Source organism: Thamnophis elegans, chromosome 13 (genome assembly GCF_009769535.1).
Source record: "Thamnophis elegans isolate rThaEle1 chromosome 13, rThaEle1.pri, whole genome shotgun sequence".
In the NCBI taxonomy this organism is placed as follows: Eukaryota; Metazoa; Chordata; class Lepidosauria; order Squamata; family Colubridae; genus Thamnophis; species Thamnophis elegans.
Window position 1 is genome coordinate 9,120,742 of NC_045553.1, and position 27,144 is coordinate 9,147,885.

The 27,144-nt window shown below is 47.9% G+C and overlaps 1 protein-coding gene across 1 annotated transcript; it reads right to left on the reverse strand.

Moving 5' to 3' along the window:
* Positions 1–315: 315 nt before the first annotated feature.
* LOC116516293 (protein HIRA) lies at positions 316–25,509 on the reverse strand. The gene is made up of 14 exons (XM_032228706.1): positions 24,904–25,509; positions 20,281–20,343; positions 18,494–18,604; positions 17,608–17,698; positions 16,378–16,472; positions 15,236–15,331; positions 13,962–14,122; positions 11,743–11,910; positions 9,721–9,834; positions 7,680–7,750; positions 6,487–6,592; positions 3,690–3,917; positions 2,080–2,165; positions 316–547 (listed from the first exon to the last, which is right to left on the reverse strand). Exons 1-14 carry the CDS (start codon positions 24,938–24,940, stop codon positions 349–351), a joined length of 1,626 nt encoding a protein of 541 aa, XP_032084597.1. The 5' UTR covers positions 24,941–25,509; the 3' UTR covers positions 316–348.
* Positions 25,510–27,144: the final 1,635 nt, after the last annotated feature.

Consider the following 27,144-nt stretch of genomic DNA (forward strand, 5'->3'; position numbering starts at 1 on the left):
ACCAGTGGATGGGCTCGCTGCGCATCTATTGCGTTAAACGTTTAGGGACCACCTAAGAGAGAGAGGCACCAGGCAAGCCGCATCCAAGCCCTTCAGAAACGTCTCCTGACCTATCTGTGGAATTTCCGTCTGCGTTATCTAGGTTCTTAGTAGCAAGCCAAGAAGAATGGGACAACTTGCTGCGGCCAACTCACTACTGCCTACAAGGCCAATTTTGCCACGGGACAGCTGGCTGTGGAACAAATCCAATTTAATTATTCAAAATAATTTTAAATATATGCAGTGAATGGGTCCTTAGTCCTCCCCCCCACTCCCCAATTCGTAAGGAGAAGGCCTTTCGTTTGATGCTCACCCATCCTTGTTGGCTACGTCTTCCGCCGATTTAGCGGCCGCTGCCATGGGCTCTAAGGCAGGCTTAACGGTGCCCAGGGAGTTGGCCGCGTTGTAATCTAACGCTATGAGCTGATTGGTCTGGGAAGCTGACATCATGGACCCAGCTAAAGACCCCGAGAGTGGGATGCTGTTAAAGAGGGCGGTCGAAAAATCCCTGTGGGAAAAAGAAAGGCGGTCAGGGGAAATCGGGGCATTATTATTATCCCCGCCGGACCATCATCTCCTTTTAATGACCCCGTCATCTCTTGCGGGGTGGAGTCTTGGGCAACTGAATGGAGCTAGCAGAGTGTTTTTTTAATGGCTGGATGCCCTTCATGTCGCCAGGGGGGAGTTTTGTTCAGCAGGTATCATCTCATCATGCCAAGAGAGAGAAATATCTGCCTCTACCTAGGATCGAACTCCCAGCCTCCTGAATGTGAGGCGAGAGCAGGGGAGCTAGGTCACTGCGCCACTCATTATTCCCACCGGACCGATCAGGACAAATTCTATAGAATTTAAACAGGAACGTGGTCTACAACTTACAAGCCTTTCTTTAGCGACTGTTCAAAGTTACGACAGAAAACAGTGACTTATGACCCGTTGTAACACGCTAACAACGGTCACAGTGTCCTCAGGTCACACAATCAAAATTGAACTATTTGGAAACCAATAGCCATTGTTAACAGTTGTGGCATCCCAGGGGTGTTGTGATGGCCACAGGGGACCTCCGCAACTGGCTTCCGACACGCAGAATCTGCGGGGAAAGCCGGATTCGCTTAACAACCGCATCAAGAACCTGGATGGTTCAGTGAACAAGAGTGGCAGATTTACTTAAACAAAAGCACGGTTTGTCTAGTGACTGCGGCAATCTGTCTTAATGACTGTGGGAAAAGGCTGCTAATTCACTTAATAACAGTCTCACTTAGCAACAGAGCCTCCGGTCCCATAAACCATAAACTACCATATTTTTCGGCATATAAGACGCACCCTTTTCCCCTCAAAAAAGAGGGTGAAAATCCGGGTGCGTCTTATACACTTAATACAGCATTTTTTGCCTCTCGAAATCCCGCCACCTTCACCAAAATGGCTGTGCAGAGCCTTTAGGAGGCTTATAGAGTGCTCCTGGGTCTGGGGAGGGCAGAAATGAGCAAGAAACAGGCCTTTTTTTGCTCAATTTTGCCCCCCGCCTGCCCCAGGAGCACTCTATAAGCCTCCTAAAGGCTATGCATGCAATTTGTTTGCACGTTTTTGGGCTTCCCCACCCCACAGGAGCACTCTACGAGCCTCCTAAAGGCTATTCATGTCTTTTTTTTAAAAAAGGACGTTTTCGCCAAAAAACGGGCCATTTTTGGGAAGGCTGCAGAGTGCAAAAACTTTTTTTTTTAATTTGCCTCTTCAAAACCTTGGTGCGTCTTATACTCTGGTGAGTCTTATACTCTGAAAAATATGGTATTTCTATGGGCTGAAATCTGCAAAATATATATATATAAAAGGAGAGATGATATTTGGATATATCTCCTTCGTCCTTTTTGTTCCTAGCTGGATATGGGGGGGGGGGAGGTCCTCTTGAAAGTGGTTTGTTCTGACCTGCTTCTTCCTTGGGCTGAGGGGTGGGGGGCTTTGCAAGTGGAGACATTTCATCCACCGCTACCTTTGGAACGACGTTTCGAAACAAAACAAAAGTCCGAAATATTTTGAAAACAGTACCCTGTATCCAGCTGAGCTATGCAGAGTGGCGTGATCCTTCGCCGGCCATCGGCTGTTCTGGTCTCCACTTGTTTCTTTAACAGGTTCTGCCGGGAAGAAATAGGATTATCAGGAGTCTTGGTTTTTGTAGTCGCGATAAACTTTGTCCAAGATCCATCCTCCCAGTATGGCTCGTTCCGGTTGGCGGCCATGGGAAGGGGAGGGATGAAGAAATATATCAAAATATTTTTATATTGATATGACAGCTCCCATATTTTCCTTTCAGCTGCTGTCATTGCTGGGATTTTTTTTTACTCCCAATGACGTGATCAAAGGCAGTTAATCCAGAAACTTACTTATGAGAGCAGTTTTGCTTCACTGTCCTCAAAAGTAAGTTTCTGGACTGCCTCAAGCTTATGTTCCCTAGACACAAAATAGGAAAGAAGGAAGGTGTCAGGCCTGCAGTTATATCCCTTTTAGGATTTTTGGCCTGCCACACTCTCTCATTTCATTATGCTGTTTCATTAGTGTAGTAATTGGGAGGGGGGAATAGAAAGGAGTAGAAATGTGGAATGTGTTGTTGTCATTCTTTTCTAGAAGCCAAGGTCATCTTTTGTCTCCACACCTCGGCACCTGGCCGGAACCAGCTGGGTGGAGATGCCAGCGTGGAAGAATGTGATGGATTTGTGGGTGTGGGGACAAGATCATGAACTTTCAACTGGGTGGGAATCCAATGAAACTTCCAGAATTGGGATTGCACAGTACAATGCCAACATGTCTATTTTATTAAATTGGAACTTTGAGGATAACTCTGCCTTGGACTCTGATTTAATTCTGCATGATATTTGGAACTTAAAGAAGAAGTAAAGAGAAGACAGAGAGAAAGGGGGAGGGAGCGAGAGAGGGAGGGAGAATGTTACATATACTTATAATGACAGAGAGGAAGGGAGATAGGAAGGGGGGATAGAGAGATAGGAAGGAAAGAAAAGGAAGGGAACGGAATGGAAGGGAGGAAGGAAATAAGGAGAAAGATGGGAGGGAGGGAGGGAGGAAGGAAGGAAGGATGACCTATAAAGAGGGAAGAGAAACCCGAGAAAGGGAGAGGCAGGAAGGGAGGGAAGAAGTTACATATACCTATAATGACACAGAGGAAGGGAGATAGGAAGGGGGGATAGAAAGAGAGATAGAAAGGGAAGAAGAGGAAGGGAAGGGAACAGAAGGGAGGGAGGCAGGGAGGGAGGAAGGAAGGAAGGAAGGAAGGAAGGAAGGAAGGAAGGAAGGAAAGAAGGAGAAGGAGATGGGAGGGAGGACGACCTATATATAGAGAAGAGAAACCAGAGAGAAATGGAGAGGAAGGAAGGAAGGGAGGGAAGGAGGAAGTTACATATACCTATCAGGTCAGAGGGGAAGGGAGATAGGAAGGGGAGATAGAAAGAGAGGTAGGAAGGAAAGAGAGGAAGGAAAGGAGGAAAGAAGGAGAAAGAGATGGGAGGGAGGGAGGAAAGGAGGGAGGGAGGAAGATTATCTTCTATCAAAGAGGCATCAGACCTTCCATGGCTACCTGCCATGACATGTATATTGTATTTTATCACCCGTTCACCAGAAAAGAAGGACCAAGAGGAAATCGCTACCTTTCTAATGTCCTCTAAGCTTTCTCCATTCACCATGCTGGCCAGCTTAGGCGCCGTTATCGCTGCTCCTGAGCCCATTCCGTCTCGGAGAGCCTCGTTCTTCTTCTCTACTTGCTGTTGCCTTTGCTGGTACTTGAGCATCTCCGGGTTCTCGATAATGGCCGTGGAGAGATGCGCCTCCGTCATGATAGCTAAACTTTTACCGTAGGTCGACTGATGGATGTTGCTCTGAAAGGCAAGAGCATTGGAACATAAGGTCAGACCACTGCCCCATCTAAGCCAGGGGCATCAAACTCAAGACCCGGGGGATGGATCCAGCCTGCAGGTTGCTTAGATCTGGCCTGCGAGGCTACCTTGGTGTTGCGGCCCACCAGCGACCAGTGGAGCTGGCAACAGATTCAGACAGTGCGGAGGATGGAGAGGAACCTGGGCCAGTCCTGAACCCTGGGGAAGGCTCTGATGAGGGCTCTGTGTCGGAGGCAGAGAGGGGGCCAGGGCCGTATGCCAGTTATCAGCTGCCTTCGGAGTCGGCTATCAGTGAGGCAGAAGAACAGCTGGAGCCTGTTCCCAGTGTGTGCATGCGCAGAGTTGCCAGACGAAGGGAACAGCTAAAAAACAGGGGTCGACTTGGGAGTGAGGCTACAGGTGGACGATGAATGGCCCCTCCCAGAGGAAATAAAAGAGAAGAGAAAGGGGGGTGGAGTTTGCAGGAGACCATTCATTTGCTTAATTGGTTCGTGACTCTCTGAGACTTCTTGCTAAGTTCTGCAGATATTGGCCTGGCAGCTCTCCAAGCCAGATAATGTCTGTGACTGTAAATCCTAAAGAACAGGGGCACTGTTCCCTCTAAGGTGCGCGGCTGCACACATGACAAGAAAACCCCGCGCAGCATTTTCTAACTGCCACGCAGTGATTTCTGTCAAAGCAAATGTGGGGAAGTCCTTTGCAGGCGGCTAGAACTGGCCGCCCGCAAAGGACCTCCCCAGACTTGATTTGATGAGCACGGAGCGACTGACGGTAGTTTGCGCCAGCCGCGGCCGCTCAAACTAGCATCAGTCACCCTGTGTTCAGCAAAGGAAGCCCGGGGAAGTCCTTTGTGGGCGGCCAATCCTAGCCCGGCGCTGTGCCTGAAATGAATCTCCAAAGCCCCCGCCGCCACCAGAATATCTGCTGCCGCCTCCTCCTCCTCCAACAGCACCACCACATTTGCTGCCCAGCGCTGCAGCTGAGGTGAAGCCGCCAAAGCTCCCGCTGGCACCCCCACCCATGGCAGCGGCGGCGGTGTCTCCCCCTCCACACGGAGCACCTGAGCTGGCCCCCGCGTTATTTCTCCCCCTTCCTCCTCTGCTTTTGAGGAGCCATGAGGCCACGGGAGCTAGTAGGAAGGCGGCGGAGGTGGAGGCGGCGGCAGGGATACCCAGAGCCCAGCTGAGGTGCTCCGAGCGGAGGGGGAGGCACCGCCGCCGCTGCCATGGGCGGGGGCGCCAGAGGGAGCTTTGGCGGCTTCACCTCAGCTGCAGCGCTGGGCAGCAAATGTGGTGGTGCTGTTGGAGGAGGTGGCGGCGGCGGCAGCAGTTATTCTAGTGGCGACAGGGGCTCGTTGGCATCTTCAATTGCAGCCCTGCCCCAGGTGAAAAAAACTGAAGATGGACAGATCCACGCAGATGACGTCAACATGACTGGAGGAGGAATTCTGGGAGTTGAAGTCCACAAATCTTAAAGCTGTCAGGTTTGAAGACCCCTGGGATTTTTTTCCCCAAAGGGTTAGGGGTGCAAGGATCTTGTAACAACAGCTTTAAGACTTGCGTGCTTCAAATGCCAGACTTTCTGAGCCAACATTTTGGTTGCTAAGCAGGAGCGTTGTTAAGTGATACTGATATTATATAACACTTTTAATTAAGCGGGTACCTTGAATAAACATAACTTTGAGTTTCAAATAATACTGATTTTGTTGTTGTCTTAGGTGACATCTGGTGAAAAATTCAGGTGCTCAGGCATGAAAATGTGCCGCTCAAACACTATACTTTTCTGCTCACACTGAAAAAAAATTAGAGGGAACATTGAACAGGGGTTGACTTGGGAGTAAGGCTACAGGTGGATGATGAATGGCCCCTCCCAGAGGAAATAAAAGAGGAGCGAAAGGGGAGAGGAGTTTGCAGGAGACCATTAGTTCGCTTAATCAGTTTGTGACTCTTGGAGACTCCTTGCCAGGTTTTGCAGATCTCGACCTGGCAGCTCTCCAAGCCAGATAAGGTCTGTGACTATAAATCCTCCTTGAAAGACTTTGCTGGATATGAATGAGCAGAATTCAAAACAAATTAATAAAAGGGTTTTTTTGTCGGGACCAGGAGTTTGCTTCAGGCTCTTGGGAAGCCTCGGTCAAAACACCTGGAAATAGCAAAGGACCAGCCCACAGTGCCTCTGCCAGAGAAAACAGAGTTCGGGAGGGACATGCACGTCCTTCCCAGGCTCTGGTTTTGAACGCAACGGGCTCCTGCAGCCCTCTGCCAGCAAAAACGAGGATCAGGAAGGTCGCATGGGGGCTTCCCAAGCTCCATTTTCGCTGGTTGCAGGAGGCTGTTGCAGCCAAAAACGGAGCTTGGGAGCCTGGTAGAGCGTTTGGGCTACCACAGGTGCCCCGACACGAACTGCATCAAGGTGGACACACATCCCTGGCCACGCTCCACCTCACCCACCCCGAGGTCAAACACAACCCTGGGGTGTGTCCCTCCATGTTTGACACCCCTGGTATAAGCAGTCTGAGAATATTTGAAACTCTGCACCAATCACAGCCAACCTTCTCTTCCTCGCTCAGCGGGTCTCCGAGCTCATCTTGGGAAAAATCCAGAAATGCCACAGATCCGTCCATGGAGCACACTAAAATGCCAAGGCCATTCAACGTCCTGAAGGAGGAGAAACGAAGAGAAAAAAAAATAAATCTATGGAGATTCTCACATATCCAGGACATGGTTGTTTCAATAGCGGTTTTTATTTATTTATGTATTTATTTTTTTTAAAAGGCAACTAGACGTTTTGCTTTCTCATCCAAGAAGCATTTGGAAGCATCCCCCCCACCCCCTAAAAAAGGTAACTTTGGAATCACTTCTGCTTTTCAGAGGATGCGGGCTTCCTCCGGGAAAGCCCTTTTGGTGTGGAATTGCAATTCTAGCACTGATGAAGTTACCTAGTTGGGTGATGAAATGTCTTCCAAGGAAACGACCCAAATTCAGAGAGCCCCCCCTCACCCTCCCAAGGATCATGCAATTGTAATTAAAGAATGTTTAAGGTAAAGGGAAAGGTTCCCCTTGCACATATAATGCTAGTTGTTCCCGACTCTAGGGGGCAGTGCTCATCTTCAAAGCCGAAAAGCCAGCGCCATCTGAAGACGTCTCCGTGGTCATGTGGCTGGCATGACTCAATGCCGACGGTGCACAGAAAGCTGTTACCTTCCCACCAAAGGTGGTTCCTATTTGTCTACTTGCATTTTTTACCTACTTTTGAACTGCTAGGTTGGCAGAAGCTGGAACAAGGAACGGGAGTTCACTCCGTTACGCGGTGCTAGAGATTCGAACCACTGAACTGCCAACCTTTCTGATCAACAAGCTCAGTGTCTTAGCCACTGAGCACCGCGTCCCTTAAAGAATGTTTGTCCTACAATAAATAAATGAAGCCCATCGACCACTTTCTGGGTTTGACCACTTAAAGGTGGCAGGTCGTGATTAATTTTCATCCTAAAAATGTGCTCTCAGAATCATGCATGGATTTCTGTGAAACAGGCAGGAGGAGTAAAGTAGCTAATTGAATTCTTCGCCTGCAAAGGGGAAGGTTGTAACAGAATAACAGAGTCGGAAGGGACCTTGGAGGTCATCTGGTCCAACCCTCTGCTCAAGCAGGAGACCCTGTGCCATTTCAGACAAATGGCTGTCCAGGATCTTCTTAAAACCTTGGGTGCTGGAGCACCCACAACTTCTGGAGGGCAAGCAACCTTACCATGAGATATCCATGATGGACTTGTCAAACAGCTCATGTATGACGACCAAGGGCCTTTTCAGGCACGTCAGCTAAAAAGAAAATTATGAGTATGTGAGTATCACAATGGGAGTGTCACATCCTAGGAATTTAAGACTGTTGTATAAATACCGAGTTTGCTCAAACACCATACCAAAAATACATCAGGTTGAAGAGGAGAATATGTAAACACAACAATGGGAGAAGGGAAGGGACAGAGGAGAAGAAAGGAGGGGGAAAGAAGAAAGGGTAAAGGAGAGGAAGAAAGGGAGGGGCAGTAAGAGTAGGAGAGAGGGTAAGAAGGAGAGAAAGAAGGGAGAAGTAGGGGAGAGGAAGAAGAAAAGAGAAAGGAGAGGAAGGAAGAATAAAGTAGAAAAGAAGGGAGGGGAGAAGAAAAGGAGAGGGGAGAAGAAGTAGGGTTGTAAAATAAGATGGATGTACGGGATGGCAGGAAAGCAATTTCGATTATATTATTAAATCTTTAGCGAAAGAATGGAATTATAAATAAAGGATTAACACATAACAACAATATTTATGAGAATGTATATTTGTGAATATTTGCATGAGAACAAAAATAAAAAAACTTTTTTTAAAAAAAGGACTCTAGCCTTCTAAGATTTAATGACACCCCTAATTTAGCCTACATTCATCTTTGCTATAAGAATTTTCCAACAGTGGAAAATTTAAGAAAATTGGTGGGAACCTGCAGCCTTCAAATCATGTTACAGATAGTCCTTTAGCTGCGTTCACCATTCTCCCAAGATTGTGGTTTAGGATGGTTTGGCCAAAAACCAACACAATTGGCAAAACGCTGTTGGAGCAAACAATGGGTTCACTTACACACTGGGCAGAGTTCGCATTTCAGCCACCGAAGGGATTGTCACAAGATATTTCATAAAATCAGGTCGGCCACTTATCCGACCCCTTTTTATCATGGTTACAACTTACAAACATGATGGGCATTACAGTCGTAACTTGAGGACCAGCCATATAAACGCAATTTCAAGCAGTTCCCAATGGCAAAATGAAGGGCTGCCAGGAATTGCTGTTATTCGGGAAGTGTTGTGACGCACCAGCGGAGCTGGCAGCAGATTCGGAGAGTGAGCAGGTTGGGGAGGAACATGGGCAAGTCCTGGAGTCTGGGGAAGGCTCTGAGGAGGGCTCTGTGTTGGAGGCAGAGAGGGGGCCAGAACTCTATGCCAGTTATCAGCTGCCTTCGGAGACAAGCGTCAGTGAGGCAGAAGAACAGCTGGAGCCTGTTCCCGATATGCGCATGCACAGAGCTGCTAGGACAAAGGCAAAAATTTAAGGAACATCAGTGAGGCACCTATGGCCTTCACTCCACCTGTGGCCTTACTTACAAGTCGACCCTTGTTCCTTAACTGTTCCATTCTCCTGATAGCTCTGCGCACACACAGATCTTATCTGGCTTGGAGAGCTGCCAGGCCAATATCTGCAGAACTTAGCAAGGAGTCTCAGAGAGTCACGAACCAATTAAGCGAATGAATGGTCTCCTGCAAACTCCACTCCCCCTTTCTCTCCTCTTTTATTTCCTCTGGGAGGGGCCATTCATCATCCACCTGTGGCCTTACTCCCAAGTCAACCCGTTCTTTAGTTGTTCCCTTCGTCTGGCAACTCTGTGCATGCGCACACTGGGAACAGGCTCCAGCTGTTCTTCTGCCTCACTGATGTCTGACTCCGAAGGCAGCTGATAACTGTCAGATGGCCCTGGCCCCCTCTCTGCCTCCGACACAGAGCCCTCATCAGAGCCTTCCCCAGACTCCAGGACTGGCCCATCTTCCTCCCCAACCTCCTCACTGTCCGAATCTGCTGCCAGTTCTGCTGGCCACTGGCAGGCCACAAGCAAGCCTTAAAGTTGCCACGGTTGGACACCTTTCACTTCAAACATCATCCCAAGGAGGAGGGCCAAAAGATTTTGATTTCTCCCGAGGGAAATGGGTGCAAAAAGACGGACACACAAAAGACCAGCTACACCTTAAATCTGACCCAACTTGTCACTTACCCAGACAGAAAGTGATCGGTCTTTACTCCCAACCGCACAACAGCAATAAGGGCAGCTTGGTTTGGTGGAGCTGCCATTCTTTTGCTTCTTTTTAAAGATTTTTGGATTGAATTTCTGGAAGGAAAAAACAAGTTTTTTTTTTAAAGATACTTTTAAGAAAAAGAACCAACTGATACTTGGCGGGTAGTCCTCGACTTACAACCTGTTTTTAAGCGGCTGTTTGAAATTACAACAGCGTTGACAAAAAAAGGGACTTAACACCGGTCCTCTCACTTATGACCAACAAAGTCTACTGCATTCAGTTTTGGTTGCCATGATGTAAAAAAAAGATGTGGAGATTCTAGAAAGAATGCAGAGAAAAGCAACAAAGATGATTAGGGGACTGGAGGCTAAAACATATGAAGAACGGTTGCAGGAACTGGGCATAGCTAGTTTGATGAAAAGAAGGACTAGGGGAGACATGATAGCAGTCTTCCAATATCTCAGGGGTTGCCACAAAGAAGAGGGAGTCAAACTATTGTCCAAGGCACCTGAGGGTAGAACAAGAAGCAATGGGTGGAAACTAATCAAGGAAAGAAGCAACTTAGAACTGAGGAGAAATTTCCTGACAGTGAGAACAATGAATCAGTGGAACAGAAGTTGCCTCCAGAGGTTGTGAATGCCCCAACACTGGAAGTCTTTAAGAAGATGTTGGAGAGCCATTTGTCTAAAACGGTATAGGGTTTCCTGCCTAGGCAGGGGGTTGGACTAGAAGACCTGCAAGGTCTCTGCTATTATATTGTATTAAAACATCCCTATGGTCATGTGACTCACATTTATGACGGATGCAGCATCCTGGGGTCATGGGATCCCCTTTTACGACCTTCTGACAAGCAAAGGTCAATGGGGAAACCACATTCGCTTTGCGACCATGTTACTCATTTAACAGCTGCAGGGATTCACTTAACGTGGCCAAAAAAGTCCTAAAATTGGGAGGGAAATGTATCACTTAACGACGTGAATTTGGGCTTCATTGGGGTCGTAAGCTGAGGACTATCTGTGCTTTCTTAAGGGGAATGTTGTGGGGGTTTTTTAAAAATTATTTTAAGATAATATAAATATCTTTTATATAGAAAAAATATTTAGAAAATAGAAATAAGAAAATAGAAAAAATAGAAAAAAAAAGGAATGCTGTTTTGACTCCAGACTTATTTGTCTTAATATGATACTCTGATATTCTCAGTATTTTGACTCTCCTTCAATCTACCCATATCAAAATTTTATTTAGGATAGAATTTTTTTATTGGCCAAGTGTGATGGAACACACAAGGAATTTGTCTTTGGTGCATCAACTCTTCAGTGTACATAAAAATACATTCATGAAGAATCGTAAGATACAACAACACTTAGTGATAGTCATAGGATACTAAATAAGCAATTAAATCATACTAGGAAACTAAATAAACAATATAAATCGTAAAGAATCCAGCAACATAGCTATAGTCATAAGTGGGAGGAGATAGGAAGAATGAGAAGAAGAATAGTAATACAGTCTTAGTAGATAATTTGACAGTGTTGTGGGAATTAGTTGTTAAGCAGAGTGATGGCATTTGAGAAAAAACTGTCTTTGTGTCTAGTTGTTCTGGTATGCATTGACCTATAGTGTCATTTTGAGGGTAGGAGTTGAAACAATTGTCCAGGATGCGAGGGGCTCTGTAGATATTTTCACAGGCCTCTTTTTGACTCATACAGTGTGCAGGTCCTCAATGGAAGGCAGATTGGTAGCCATTGTTTTTTTATGCCATTCTAATCATCCCTTGAAGTCTGTGTCTGTCTTGTTTGGTTGCGGAGCCAAACCAGACAGTTATAAAAGTGCAAATGACATCAATTAAATTGTCATGAGGCCCACCTACCCTGTAAGGTGGCTTCCCTAATTATGAATGCCCCCTAGCAAGATTTCTTTCAAAGTCTGACTTATTCTCATTTTCTTGGGAGCAGTTAACACTTTGGGGAAATCTACCTTCCGGATGAGAGATAACTCACCACTACTGTCACTGCTTTGCGGTGGCCGACAAAATCCATGTTGGTCTTCCACCCGTCCCTCTCAATGATCTGGGCGGTGGGCCCAGAATTATTCATCGCATGAGCCGAGACCAGGTAATGCCCGTCAGGGGACCAGCTGATGCGCAACACATGCGTGGTGCCTCCACACTGAAAGAGAAGGAGGGCATCGTGCACAAAACAAGGTCAGGTCTTTGGTAAAAGTTCACAGGCAGAGAAGGATGAAAGAAAAAAAGCAGGGCTATTCGGATTTTCCATAGCTATGGGACGCTATCACCCAAACACCTCTGGCGGGTGTTGTTATGGCCCGCCAGCAGAGCTGGCAGTAGATTCGGAGAGTGAGGAGATGGGGGAGGAACATGGGCCAGTCCTGGAGTCTGGGGAAGGCTCTGATGAGGGCTCTGTGTCAGAGGCAGAGAGCTATATGCCAAGTGGTCATAAGTCACTTTTTTCAGTACTGTTCAAACTTTGGATGGTTACTAAGCAAACTGTTGTTAAGTCGAAGATTATCTGTGTGCTGCCCAGGGGTGGGTTTCTCGCCCCGTTCCAACCGGTTCGGTTGGAACGAGGCCGGCGGCGTCCTCGCGCATGCGTGCAGCGCGCGCGTGCGTACTAGCGTCTGTGCGATGCTCCAGCTGCTCCTGGAGGATCGCGCAGGCGCTGTATGCGTCCTGCGCATGCGTGGAAGCGCAGAATTCGGCAAAACCGGGTAAGGAGTGGGCGCGGGCGCGCGCGGGCGCATGGGCGCAGGGGGGGGGGCCCTTCGCCGTTCCCAGAAGTTACTTACTTCCGGGTTTGGCAACCAACCGGATCGCGGGGACCGCCACGAACCGGTTGAAACCCACCCCTGGTGCTGCCCCAGCAGTATATAGCTAGTGTAGGAATTAAGAACTGTCTCCTTTAAGAAACTACCTCATGGGAAGTGCAATCAGAGACTACCTTATGGGAAATGTAGTTCCATGACATGTGATCACATCTCTGTTTCTGATTGGCCACCGGGGCATCTTACCCACATGCAAAGTTAAGAGCCGGGCAATTTAATTGCCTTTGTGATCCGGAATAGTAGCATTCTACATCTCCACTCAGCATGGGGATAAAATCATCATCTTTTTACACTACGTGATGGGACAGATCATGGTAAGTCAGAAGAATCTTAACACTGAACTGTAAGTTTTGCTATTAAGGATGACTGATAATAAACGTGGTCTGAAAGAGATTCCTAAACGTGGAGTTAACTGGCTGCCTGAGCAGAACCTCATTGCCTGGGGCAGAACAATCTGTATTATGGAACAGGTCTGTGCAGCTGTCAAACACAGGAAACCCAAGAGTCCAGGCAGCTCAGATGGGTAGGGGTTTATTTCATGTTAATGCTCCCTACAAAAATCTGAACTACTAATGGTCAAAGCAAACTGGGGGTAGATAAGTCAACGAATTCAAAGTGGGCTAAACTTAGATCTCCTGTGGGTGCGAAGGGACTCGAGACTGATGACGCGTTTGAGCCCTCCCTCGGGTTCAGCCTGGTCCGCCCCTACAGCAGCACTTGGTATCTGATTTCCCTCCCCCCTCCCACCCCAAAAAGGTGCTGCGGAGTCTGAACATAACTGCTCTCTGCAACTTTTTCAAGCAGCTGGGTCTTTCCACTATGAGATTCCAAGAAAAAGATGCAGCTGCTTTAAAGGGTTTCGGGCAGCTGGGTCAGGGGTGGGATTGAAAAATGTTAGCAACCGGTTCTCTGCTTGGTTGCTGGGTGGGCGTGGCCATGGTGGGTGTGGCGTACCCAGCCTCCTGCACCACTGGGGGTGGCGGGTGTTTTCACCCTCTCCGGGCTCCAGAGGCTTTTCCTGAGCCTCCAGGGGGGCAAAAACGGCCTCCCCTGCGCTCCGGAGGCCAAAAACAGGCCCGTTTTCGGACTTCTGGGAGGCCTGTTTTTCGCCCTCTCAGAGCCTCCGTGTGGAAACTGCACTTACCTGGAATAATGACTGCGTGGAGACTCCTGGGAGGGGAGGGGTAGATGGGAGCAGCTGGTCCTTGCAACAACCGGTTTGGCGAACCTGGCTGCCAAATTAACATCCGGTTTGCCCAAACCAATGCGAACCGACTGAATCCCACCCCTGAGCTGGGTGTTTTGACTTGGAAGCCTGACTGCAGAAAGATGGAACGATGCATGAAAATGTTCAGCTCATCGTTATCGCAATACGTACTTCATCGAAAGGTTTGGTAATGCTGGTTTCTAGCTGCCAATCCATGGTGCGCCAGACCTTCAAACTTCGATCATCCGCTTGAGAGGCAATATATTTCCCAACAGGGTCCCAGGTGAGGCCCTTAACAAGGCCGGAGTGACCTTTTAGAGTGGCAAGGATTTCTGCGGAAAGGGGGGAAATAAAAAGAGGGTTGAAAGGCTGGTTTGTGGAAATGCTTTGGATGACAGAAAAACAGGAGATGGGGCTCTTCACACACATGGGCAGGACAATTCGGTCAGTGCTGGCCACTTCCTAGGGAATTTTGGGATTCAATTTTTAATTTTAGCAAAGCATAAAATACAAAAATGCAAAGGAAAATGAAGGTAAAGTAGGGGAGGAAAGGGAGAAGAGAGAAAAGTGTAGGTAGAGGGGAAAAAGAAAAAAAAGCATTGACTTCCAAGTCCTTTTGATACAGGAAAATAGGACAATAACAAGAAACCTCAACTTTTTTACTTTTATGCCATTGTATAAAGTAGCCGTTTCTGTAACACCAAATAGCACTTAGACTTACATACCTCTTCACAGTGCTTTCCAGCCCTCTCTAAGCAGTTTACAGAGCCAGCCTCTTGCCCCCAACAATCTGGGTCCTCATTTTACCCATATCGGAAGGTTGGAAGGCTGAGTCAACCTTGAGTCAGCCAGGATCAAACAGGAAGGAAGGAAGGAAGGAAGGAAGGAAGGAAGGAAGGAAGGAAGGAAGGAAGGAAGGAAGGAAAGATGGACAATAGCAATAGCCTCTACGGTCATAAATGTAAAGACCGGTCCTAAGTCACATTTTTTTCAGTGACGTTGTAACTTTGAACCATCACTAAATGAACTGTTGTAAGTCGAGGACTACCTCCGTTGTACAAGGTCTTGTGAACATATTCTTCGTTTTGGAAACTACTGTAGAATAGCAATAGCATTAGCCCTTAGACTTATATACCACTTCCCAGCCCTCTCTAAGCGGTTTACAGAGTCAGCCTCTGGCCCCAAACAATCGGGGGTCCTCGTTTTACCGACCTCAGAAGGACGGAAGGCTGAGTCCACCTTGAGCCTGGTGAGATTCGAACTGCCGAATTGCAGCCAGCCTGGCAGTCAATCACAGTAGCCTGCAATACTGCACTCTTCCACTGCGCCACCGTGGCTCTTCTCTATCTATAAACCTATCTAATCAGCAAACCCCAAAATCAACAGTTCATTTTTCCCCACCACCACAAGCAGAAAGCCCAACAGCGGTTTCCAAGTATGCTTACCGGGGAATTTGAGAGCATTCCAGATCACGACCGTGTTGTCCACGCTGCAGGAGGCTAGCCAAGCGTCGTGAGGGGACCATGCCACATCCATGACGTCTACGCGGAAGCGTTAAAAACACAGGGATATTATGAATTCCAGGCCCATACCAATTGATGTGTTTAGTTGTCCAGTGAATCTCTACGGTCGTTAAGTTAGTCACACAGTCGTTAAGTGAATCTGGCTTTCCTTACTGACTTTGCTGGCTAGAAGGTTGCAAAAGGGGATTGGGTGACACCGAGAAGCTGTGACCATCAGTTGGCACAGCGTCTCCATTTTGATCATGGGGACCATGGGAAGGCTGCAAAGGTTGTTAAGTGTGAAAAATGATTGTAAGCCACATTTTTCAGTGCCGCTGTAACTTTGAATGCCCACTAAAGGAACTCTGGGAAGCGGAGGACTACCTTGAACTAGACTGGAATAATGTGATGCAAAAAAAAAAAAAAAAGTATGGCATCCAAACCAGGGGTGAAATCCAGCATGTTCTGACAGGTTCTGGCGAACCGGTAGCAGAAATTTTGAGTAGTTTGGAGAACCGGCAAATATCACCTCTGGCTGTTCCCAGAGTGAAGAGGGAATGGGGATTTTGCAGTATCCTTCCCCCTGGAGTGGGGAGGGAATGTGGATTTTGCAGTATCCTTTCCCCTGGAGTGAAGAGGGAATGTGGATTTTGCAGTATCCTTCCCCCTGGAGTAGGGAGGGAATGTGGATTTTGCAGTATCCTTCCCCCTGGAGTGGGGAGGGAATGGGGATTTTGCAGTATCCTTTCCTCTGGAGTGAAGAGGGAATGGGGATTTTGCAGTATCCTTCCCCCTGGAGTGAGGAAGGAATGGAGATTTTGTAGTACCCTTCCCCCTGGAGTGGGGAGGGAATGGGGATTTTACAGTATCCTTCCTCTGGAGTGGGAAGGGAATGGGGATTTTGCAGTATCCTTCCCCTGCCACCCCCACCATGCCACACCAACAGAACCGGTAGGGAAAAAAAACTGAATTTCACCACTGACCCAAACGTCATCAGCTTTAGCTGGTCAGAAGGGGTAATCTTATTTTTAGGAAGCAGACCATGCAAGAGGACCAACCATTTTTGATTTTCAAAGCCCTCTTACCGCCTGTGTGGCTTCTCAGGATCGAGACACACCTCCACTGCTCTACGTTTGCAAGCTTACTACTGGAACCAAAGACGGTGCTGGGCCCAATGTACCTGGGGAAGAAAGAGGGGAGGTGTCAATAAAGGGGAATATTCGGAGTTGAAATGAGAAGACTTTGGTGTTCTCTGAGAAAGGAAGGGAGGGAGGGAGGGAGGGAGGGCGAAAGGAAGGACAGACAGACTGTGGGGTCCTTAGTGCTTTCTGACCTTGTTTTTTTTTTGTTTTTTTGCAGACATTTTATGACACAATTAGGAAACATAATCAGGGGAGGGAGGGAGGGAAGGGAGGGAGGGAGGGAGGGAGGGAGGGAGGAGGATTGATGGATGGAAATACGGACTGTGGGGTCCTTAGTGCTCTGACTTTTTTTTTGCAGAGATTTTATGATGCAATTAGGAAATATGGTCAGAGGAGGGAGGGAGGAAGGAAGGAAGAAGGGAGGAAAGGAATGATGGATGGAAGGAAGGAAGGAAAAAGGGAGGAAATGAATGATGGAAGGAAGGAGGAAAGGAAAGAAGGAAGGAGGGAATGAAGGAAGGAAGGAGGGAGGGAGGGAGGGAGGGAAGGACAGGTAATAGCAATAGCCGCTGCAGTCATAATTGTGAAAACGGGTCCTAAGTCACATTTTTTTCAGTACCAAAGCTGTCTGAAGACGTCTCCGTGGTCATGTGGCCAGCATGACTAAATGCCAAAGACGCAAGGAACGCTGTTACCTTCCCACCAAAGATGGTCCCTATTTTTCTACTTGCATTTTTTTACGTGCTTTCAAACTGCTGGGTTGGCAGAAGCTGGGACAAGTCACGGGAGCTCCCTCCGTTATGCGGCGCTAGTGATTCGAACCGCCGAACTGTCGACCTTTCGGATCGACAAGCTCAGCGTCTTAGCCCCTGAGCTGCCGTGCCCCTTTCATTGACCTACAACACTGACAAAACGTCCAGCATCCACAAACCCAGACTTAATAGAGGATCAGCATATTCAGGGATGCAAAATGTGTGAACAGTAAGCAAGATAAAAATATTAAATTAAGGTAAAAACCACACATGGTCGCTTACAGGACAGAATTTATGGTTACAGATGTTTACCCAACCTTGAACATAAGATAAGGATCTTTTTTCCCCAAAAACAGCCCAAGGAAGATGCCAAGAATTAAATTTAAAGGGGGGGGAGGGGAGGGAACGAAAATAAACTTACGCTGCTCTCTTCCAGATCATGATCAGCTTATCATCTCCTCCGGAGGCAAGATATATGCCATTGTTTGACCATCTCACACAATTCACACAGGCTGGAACAAAAATGGGAAGACAAGGATAACACTTGGAAAAAAAGAAACAGCCCGAGAACACATTCGTATACTAAGGCTGGAGCTTGTATTTAATGGAAGAGTTACCACCCGGTGATATTTTCAAAGCACAAGTGGTGTTTTTTCATCTTCCAACATGTAAGATGAGCTTTTTGGTACTGGATGAGGTAACCTGCCTTATTATTTTCACAAGGCAATGAATCTACCCGACACACCCTCCTCCTCCTCATCCTATTTTCCCCAGCACAACACTCCTGTGAGGTAGGTTGGACGGAGAGTGAATGACTGGCCCAAATTTACCCAGCTGGCTTTCATGCTTAAGTTGAACTAGAACTTCCAGTCTCCTGGTGATTGGCCCAAAGTCACCCAGCTGGCTTTCATGCTTAAGGTCAGACTAGAATTTCCAATCTCCTAGTGATTGGCCCAAAGTCACCCAGCTGGCTTTCATGCCTAAGGTGGAACTAGAATTTCCAGTCTCCTAGTGATTGGTCCAAAGTCACCCAGCTGGCTCTCATGCTTAAGAGGGGAATAGAACTCACTATCTCCTGGTGATTGGCCCAAAGACACCCAGTCAGCTTTTGTACCTAACTCGGGACTAGAATTCACCATTTCCTAGTGGCCCAAAAGTCACCCAGCGGGCTTTCATGCCTAAGGCAGGACTAGAACTCATGGTCTCTTGCTTTCTATGGTCTGGTGACTTAACCACTAGCCCAAACTGTCTCTCAAAGTATGCTGGCCCATTAGTCAGCCCCCAAATTAAGATCTATTCTACCATACCTAAATGATTGTCCATCTGACAAAGCATTTTGGGTACATTCTCGTTCTTTTCATCCTCCTCCTTGAGGACTGGAGCCATGTTCCATATTACAACTTTCCCGGAATCTTGTCCTAAGGGCACAAGGAAGAAGAAACTTTTCACTGCAGTTATTTACAAAGAAGAAAAAGGCAGGTTTTTTATCTTTGCTAACTGTCCTTAGAGTTTTCTGGGGAGCAGAGTGTCACCTCCTCCTTAATTTATCACCTCCTCCTTAATTTAGCAAATAATAAGAGCACTAGAAGCGTCTGCTTATACAGCGGGGGTTCTCCACCTCAGCAGCTTTTAAGCAGTGTGGACTTCAATTCCCAGAATTCCCCAGACGGTCTGGCTGAAATCCACACACCTTAAAATTAAGACAGGCCAGTTCCACCAAGGAACCTGCTGCAGCAATAGGGCTTTATCCAAAATACACAATCAAGAAAACATAACATTTCAAATCCAGTTTATTGCTGCACATTTTTTTAAGTTTAGCTAAAAGTTGCCAAACTATGAAAACACGGTAGCTGCAACCTGCATTCTACAGAAAATGTAACTTCTGTAATGGTAATAAAGGTAAAGGTTCCCCTCGCATATATGTGCTGGTCGTTCCTGACTCTAGGGGGTGGTGCTCATCTCTGTTTCAAAGCCGAAGAGCCAGCGCTGTCCAAAGACATCTCCGTGATCATGTGACCGGCATGACTATATGCCGAAAGTGCACGGAACGCTGTTCCCTTCCCACCAAATGTGGTTCCTATTTTTCTACTTGCATTTTTACGTGCTTTCGAACTGCTGGTTGGCAGAAGCTGGGACTAATCATAGGAGCTTACACCATTGCATGGCACTAGGGATTCGAACCGCCAAAATGCCGATCTTTCTGATCAACAAACTCAGCGTCCTAGCCACTGAGCCACTGGAGCCACTGGATTCCAGCAACAAATATTTTTAATGATAAGATTTCAGGAAACACATGTGGCACTTAATTCAGTGGTTTTTTTTTTTAAAGAATTCTGTAGCTAGCATCACTTTCATTTCACTTTCAAAAAAGAATTCTGTAGCTGGCATCACTTTCACTATAGTGGAGGGGAAGTTACTGATCATTGAAGCCTATTAAATTGCACATTTTAAATTAATCCCACTAATGCCACATTAATTATAACCTCGGGGCCGGCAAGGATATTTGCTTCTGATATTTTCTCCTAAGAATCTCAATCCCTTCTGTTCGCCACGCAAGCAGCATGCTGTGAGACCAAAGTCCACCCCCCCCCCCCTATATCAGAGATTGGCTCTGGAGCCACATGTGGTTCTTTCATCCCTCTGCTGCGGCTCCCTGTCGCCGCCACAATTTTGAGAGGAGCTTCCGGTAAAGAGGGGTGGGAGGGTGGGGGAGAAGCACAGGGTGCCAGGAGGAGACTCTGTGGCAAGGGGTGGGTTTTCCAGTCAGCTCCACAATTGAGAGGGCTTTTGGTTAGGACAGGGAGAGGAAAAAGGATGCCACACTAGAAGGAGACTCTATGGTGGGGGATGTGGACTTCCAGTCGGCTCCAGAATTGAATGGTGGTTCCCGGATAGGACTTTTGTGGCTCTTTGTACGTTTAAGGTTGCCAACCCCTGCACTGCCCTAAATGCAAGGAGGCAAATTGGTGGGGGCCGGTGGGTGGGCTGGGCTACATTTGGTGTATAAGACGCACCCAAATCTTCACCCTCTTTTTGGGGGGGGGGGTGCGTCTTACACTCTGAAAAATCTGTTAAGTTCTTTCGGCAGCCCTACCTTGCCCTCCGGTTGCAAACTTGGTCCCATCTGGATGAATGTCAACTGAAAATATCGGCTTGGCTGGAAAAAAAAGAGAGAAATTATTTGAGCAAAATATCCTTGGCTTGTAATGCACCACACTGTGGATAGAGAGAGAAAGAGAGGGAGGGAAGGAGGGAGAGAGGGAGGGATAGTTTATCACGAACCAAGTGATAAGTCCAGAGATGATATTTAGCAGGTTCTGACAAGTTCTGGAGAACCAATAGCAGAAATTTTGAGTAATTTGGAGAACCGGTAGATATCACCCTGACTGGCTCTGCCCCCCATCTATTCTCTGACTAGTTGAGTGAGTCCTAGCTGAGTGGGGAGGGAATAGGGATTTTACAGTATCCTTCCCCTGGAGTGGGGAGGGAATGGAGATTTTGCAGTATCCTTCCTCTGGAGTGGAGAGGGAATGGGGATTTTGCAGTATCCGTCCCCTGGAGTGGAGAAGGGATGGAGATTTTACAGTATCCTTCCCCTGGAGTGGAGAAGGAATGGAGATTTTACAGTATCCTTCCCCCTGGAGTGGGGAGGGAATGTAGATTTTACAGTATCCTTCCCCTGGAGTGGAGAAGGAATGGAGATTTTGCAGTATCCTTCCTCTGGAGTGGGGAGGGAATGGGGATTTTACAGTATCCTTCCCCCTGGAATGGGGAGGGAATGTAGATTTTACAGTATCCTTCCCCTGGAGTGGGGAGGGAATGTGGATTTTACAGTATCCTTCTCCTGGAGTGGAGAAGGAATGGAGATTTTGCAGTATCCTTCCTCTGGAGTGGAGAGGGAATGGGGATTTTGCAGTATCCGTCCCCTGGAGTGGGGAGGGAATGGAGATTTTGCAGTATCCGTCCCCTGGAGTGGGGAGGGAATGGAGATTTTGCAGTATCCTTCCCCTGGAGTGGGGAGGGAATGTAGATTTTACAGTATCCTTCCCCTGGAGTGGAGAAGGAATGGAGATTTTACAGTATCCTTTCCCCTGGAGTGGGGAGGGAATGTAGATTTTACAATATCCTTCCCCTGGAGTGGAGAAGGAATGGAGATTTTGCAGTATCCTTCCTCTGGAGTGGGGAGGGAATGGGGATTTTACAGTATCCTTCCCCCTGGAGTGGAGAAGGAATGGAGATTATGCAGTATCCTACCTCTGGGGTGGGGAGGGAATGGGGATTTTGCAGTATCCTTCCCCTAGAGTCGGGAGGGAATGGAGATTTTGCAGCATCCGTCCCCTGGAGTGGGGAGGGAATGGGAGATTTACAGTATCCTTCCCCTTCCATGCCCACCAAGCCATGCCCAGAGAACGGGTAGTAAAAAAATTTTGAATCCCACCACTGGATAAGTCAGCCAGTAACTATCTAAAATAAAACTTCAAAGCTTTCAAGTTGAATTTAAAGTCGTGTATTCCAAATGGATCAATGACCAAAGACGCCACAGACCCGGTGTGTGTGTCTGTGTGTGTGTCCGTGTCCCACAAAGTCGGCCAATTTAAGACAGGGGAGACTTCAAGTCGGAGAATTCCCCAGCCAGCAAGTTGGCTTATCAGAAAAGCTGAAATCCTCTTGTTTCAAGTTCAAAAGACTAAAAGTTATAAACAAGCAAGGGGGTGGCATTAAGTTTAGAAGAGCTATTTCTAAAATCTCAGCGGGCAAAATGGAAAAGTTTCCCAGCAGCTAGCCGCTGCCTTGGCAGGTTGCCACTAACGTATGGCAGGGGTGTGTGGAAAAAAGGGGTGGGGGAAATGCTTCATCAAAAGAGAAAAGTACAAGTAATTAATAATACACTTTAAAACCTACACGTATCACACCCCCTCTGGGGTCGACTTCTTTTATGGCGAGCTTTGCACTCTTGAGGTCTTATTGATCAACACTATTTTAGCTGACTTTCTAAAAGAAAACGCATTGGGCCCCGATGAAACTCTGCAATGGGGCTACTTTGAGGGGGCCCTATCCACCAACCCTGTGGATGGAAGGAACATCAAACACCCCTTCCTAGGAAATCTAGCAGGACACTCTGGATATGATATGGATATTTGAAGCTCTTTTTTTCACCTCTGGAAGGGGGGGGGGGGAAACGATGCTTCCAGATCCTTTTTGACAATAAGGATTAAAGGATCAGCAATACGCTTTGGATAGGCTGCTCACTGTATTCTTTAGAAGGTTAATATGTGATCTTCCATTATCAGGCCCCTTGTTGGTATCTTTATAAATCTCCCAGCCAAGGAATCATTAACGCACAGGTTAGTTGTCTGAGAGGCTAAATAAAAGTTCAATAATGCACAACCCTGACTGCTCTTTAGAAGGCCAGATCCTGAAGAGGAAACTCAAAAGACTTTGGCCACCTAATGAGAAGGAAGGGCTCCCTGGAGAAGAGCCTCATGCTGGGAACGATGGAGGGCAAAAGAAGAAGGGGACGGCAGAGAAGGAGGTGGCTGGATGGAGTCACCAAAGCAGTCAGCATGAGCTTCAAAGGACTCCAGAGGATGGTAAAGGACAGGAAGGCCTGGAGGAACGTTGTCCATGGGGTCGCGATCGGTTGGACACGACTTCGCAACTAACAACAACAATGCACAACTAAAGAGAATCTCAGCTAGAAGTCGCAAAAGGCAACTCCTGCTTTCCAAAAATCCAGCCAGACCCATTGTGAAATGTTTCCAAGTTAGAGATGCTGACATTTGTCTTCCTAAGAGGGAAGGGAGGCTGCAACGGTCGTTAAGTGTGAAAAACGGTTTCAGCACCGTTGTAACTTTGCGCAGTTGCTAAGTGAACTGTTGTAAGTCGAGCACTGCATTTTTTCCCAAGGGAGAGAATGCACTGTAAACGGAAGTGGTGGTGAGGTGGTGTTTATGTGCGATAGTAACTCAAAAAGGAGCGAATGAGTATTCCCCAAAGGAAGGGGAAGATGGCGCTGAGCTTTCCCTGAGATTTCAAGGACATAGGCAAGGAGAGGGGAAGGGAGGCTGGTAGCCTCTGAGCATGAACAGAAAGCCCCCACTCGGTTGGTTTCCTAGGGGGAGGAGCCCCTCCAAGGATTCCTCGCCTTTTGACTTGCTCAAGGACCTAGTCTACTCCTCCTGCTCCTCCTCCCTATTTGTGGGGGTGGGAGGCAATCCAGCTGAAGATCCACTCCACCCAACCAGCTTCCCACTCCTTGAAGTCCTCTGCACATGTTTGTAGAGCCCTTGTCATCCCCCCCTTCCTCCTCCTGCTCCCTGGTGGTGTTTTGGGGTGTGTATATTTGGAGGCAACCCAAACAAAGCTTCTCCCTCTCCACCGGGCCCTCTGCACGTACTCAGAGAACCCTCTCCTAGCCCTTCCAGTGGGTGTGAGAGCAGCAGCACAATGGACACCTCCCACAGCCTCTCTGCATTTAACCAGAGCCCCCACACACATACACACCTGTGGGTATAGGGCTGAGAACACTTCTCCAATCTTTTGCATGAGCTCAGAGGACCCTTTTCTTTCCCTGCCCCGCCTCACTGACCTAGGACTAAGGACAACCCTTTAACTCTCTGCACGGTGCTCAAAGGACCCCCTTCTTCTCCCCACAGAGGTAATGGGGGGGGCAACAGTGCAGTGCACCCCTCCCACCTTTCTGCACTCACTCAGAGACACCCTCCTTCCCACCTACTCCCATGAGCTGAGGACATGCCCCCCAACACGCTGCACGTTGTCAAAGGACCAGCTCCACCTCCTCCCCCCAGGCAGGTGAGGGAACACAAGCGTGGAAGACCCTTCCCCACCATAAGCCTCTACACTTGCTCAAAGCCCTCCCCCTTCTGCCCACCCATGAATATGGGAACCATTGACACCTTCCTAGAACTCTGGACTCGCTTAGAGGACCCCTTCCTTATTCCCCCCCCCCGGGATGAAGCTAAAGACCCTCCCCAATAGTCTGCACTCACTCAAGGGACACCCCCCTTCTCCTTCCCTCCCACGAGTCTGGGGTTCCACTGGCATGTCCCCTAGCCCTCTGCACTCACTCAGAGATCCTTCCTCCTTCCCCCCCATGTGAGGAAAAAGCTAAGGACCCTCCCCCAACACTACACTCGTTCAGAGGGCCACCCCATTTTCTCCTCTTCTTCCCCCACCCTCATGAATATGGGAACAACTGACATCTCCTTAGCCCTCTGCACTTGCTCAGAGGAACCCCCTCCTTTCTCCTTCCCTCCCTCCCACATCCCACAAGCGTCTTGGCTAACCCTCTGCACTCGCTCAGAGGATCACCCTCTTCATTCCCCCCCCCATGGGGATAAAGTTGAGGACCCTCCCCCCAACACTCTGCACTCACTCAGAGGACACCCCCCCTTTCACCCCCCCATTGAATATGGGATTCAGTGACATCTCCATTAGCCCTCTGCACTCACTCAGAGGACCCCTCTCCTACTCCCCACGTGGGGATACAGCCGACGACCCTCCCCCCAACACTCGCTCAGAGGACTCTCCACCCTCTTTCTCTCCCCCCCCCCAATTGAATATGGGAACCACTGACACCTCCTGAGCCCTCTGCCCTCGCTCAGAGGTCCCCTTCATTCTCCCGTTCCTCCCACGAGCCGGTGGGCTCCAGCGGCGTCTCCCGCAGCCCTCTGCACGCGCTCAGAGGCGCGCTCACCGTTGTGGTTGACCCAGGTCGGCTTCAGGAGCTTCATTTTTTCCCCGCCTCCTCCTCCTCCTCCTCCTCTTCTCCTCCTTCTCTTCCTTCTCCCCTCCGCCGAACCGCTGCTGCTCTGGCTCCGTGCCGAGGGCCGGGGCAGGCGGGACGGCCCCGGCTCAGGCTGCCCTGGGCGGCGACGGTGGCCTCAGCCCCGGCCCCGGCCGCCTCAGCGCCGCCTTCCTCCTCTCCCTCCTCTTCCTCCCTTCTCCTCCTCCTCCTCCTCCTCGAGGCCCTCAGGGCCGCCGCGCCATCGCCCGTCCCGCCAGCCGCAGCCGCCGCCGCCGCCACCCGGCCGCATCCCCCGCTCCCGGCGGCTCCCCGGCAACGCCGGAAGTCAGCGGAGGGCAACGACCCAAGCGGCCCGGCGGGAAACAAGGGACGACGCCCAGAGAGGCCGGCCGGGTGGCGCGGCGGGTGGGGGTTTTGTGGGGGGGCTTCCCGGGAGGCCTTAGACGGCGACGGCCGAAGGGCGTCCGGGCCGCCGGGGGTCCCCGGAGGAGGAGGCGGCGGGGTAGAGGGAGGCTCGAGGGCGGCTCAGAGGCCCCGGCGGTCGGCATGGCTAAGCGCAAGGGCTGGGAGAGGAGAGAGGGGCGGCCCTGTCAGGCGGCGGGGAACTACAGCTCCCGGCAGGCTCCGCTAGGGCGGCTGGCGCTGAGGCATGCTGGGAGGCGTAGTTCGGCGGGAGGCGGCGGGGAGCGAGGCCGAGAGAGGGTGACGTCATGAGTGTCCCTGCAACTCTGATGGATTTTAGAATAAGGGGATAGAATGAGGTTAGAATTGGAATAGAATAAAGAATAGAAAAGAATAGAATATGATTAGAATAGAATATAGAATAGAATAAAGAATAGAATAGAATTAGAATAGAATAGTATAGAGAATACAATAAAGAATAGAGAATAGAATAAAATAATAGAATAGAATAAGAGAATAAAAAAGAATAGAATAAGATTAGAATAGAATAGACAATAGAATAGAAATAAAATATAATTCAATAGAATGGAATAGAGAATAGAATAAGATTAGAAATAATATAGACTAGAATAGAAGTAGAATAAAACAGAATAGAATAGAATAGTAGAATAGAATAGAGTAGGGTAGAGTAGAATAAAATAGAATAGAAACTTTATTGTCACTTTAAATGTACAATAATCAGCATACATTAAAATGAAATTTTGTTGCATTCAGCTGTTTAAAGAGAAACATTATGCATACCCATATGGACATATTCAAGGTATACAAACATTATTTATTGATATATTTTTTTCTATTGCATTTATATATTTTAGTAAAATATATTTTAAAATACATTACAATGTTTTTGCTTATTTTACTATTCAGGTGGTTCTCCACTTATAACAGTTCATTTAATGACCCTTTGAAGTTACAACAACGTTGAAAGTGATTTATGTTCACACTTAACAACTGTTGCAGTATCCCCTTGGTCACATGACCAAAATTTGAATGCCTGACAACTGGCTTCTATTTATGACCGTTGCAGTGTCCCGGGGTCATGTGATCCCTTTTTGCGATCTTCTGACAAGCAAAGTCAAGGGGGAAGACATATTCCATTAACAACTGTGTCATTAACTTAACACCTGCAGTGATTTCCTTAACTGTGACAAGAAAAGTAAAAAAAATAGAATGGAATGGAATAGAATTCTTTTTTTATTTTATTTTTTATTTTAAACACATTTATAGCGTCTTTACAACACTTTTACATCTTTTAACATATATTCCTTATACATCTCTCTCTCTATTATCTATCTATCTATCTAATATATATATGTGTGTGTGTGTGTGTGTGTGTGTGTTTTATTTGTGCTGATAAATAAAGGGAGAGTAGTATAGATCTATTTCTAGCTATTTAGCTCTCATCAGCTAGCCATACCCTTACTGGGATTCGAACCTGTGCTGTATTGCAACTTAGGCGAACATATATATATATATATATATATAGGAGGAAGGTCACACTTCCATTCTCTGTCCTTCGGCTCGTCACAAGAGACCATCCAGACAGAAACCCAATAATTTTTGTTGCCTTTTTGTTACATTTGTTATATTTGTGGAATATAACAAATGGAAGTGTGACCTTCCTCCCATATTTGGGCATACCAGGGGTTGTGACTTTAAATATATACCTTTCACCCTGGCCTGGCTGATAAGGAGTTGAGCTCTGTAGCTCAATGGTTAACACATCTG

Excerpts from the sequence above, each read along its gene's own strand:
- LOC116516293 (XM_032228706.1), bottom strand. The coding sequence starts at position 24,940 with ATGAAGCTCCTGAAGCCGACCTGGGTCAACCACAACG. Across the intron at positions 11,911-13,961 it reads TTACCAAACCTTTCGATGAA|TGTGGAGGCACCACGCATGT; the intron begins GTACGTATTGCG and ends CTTCTCTTTCAG. Across the intron at positions 548-2,079 it reads ATAGCTCAGCTGGATACAGG|GGATTTTTCGACCGCCCTCT; the intron begins GTACTGTTTTCA and ends TTTTTCCCACAG.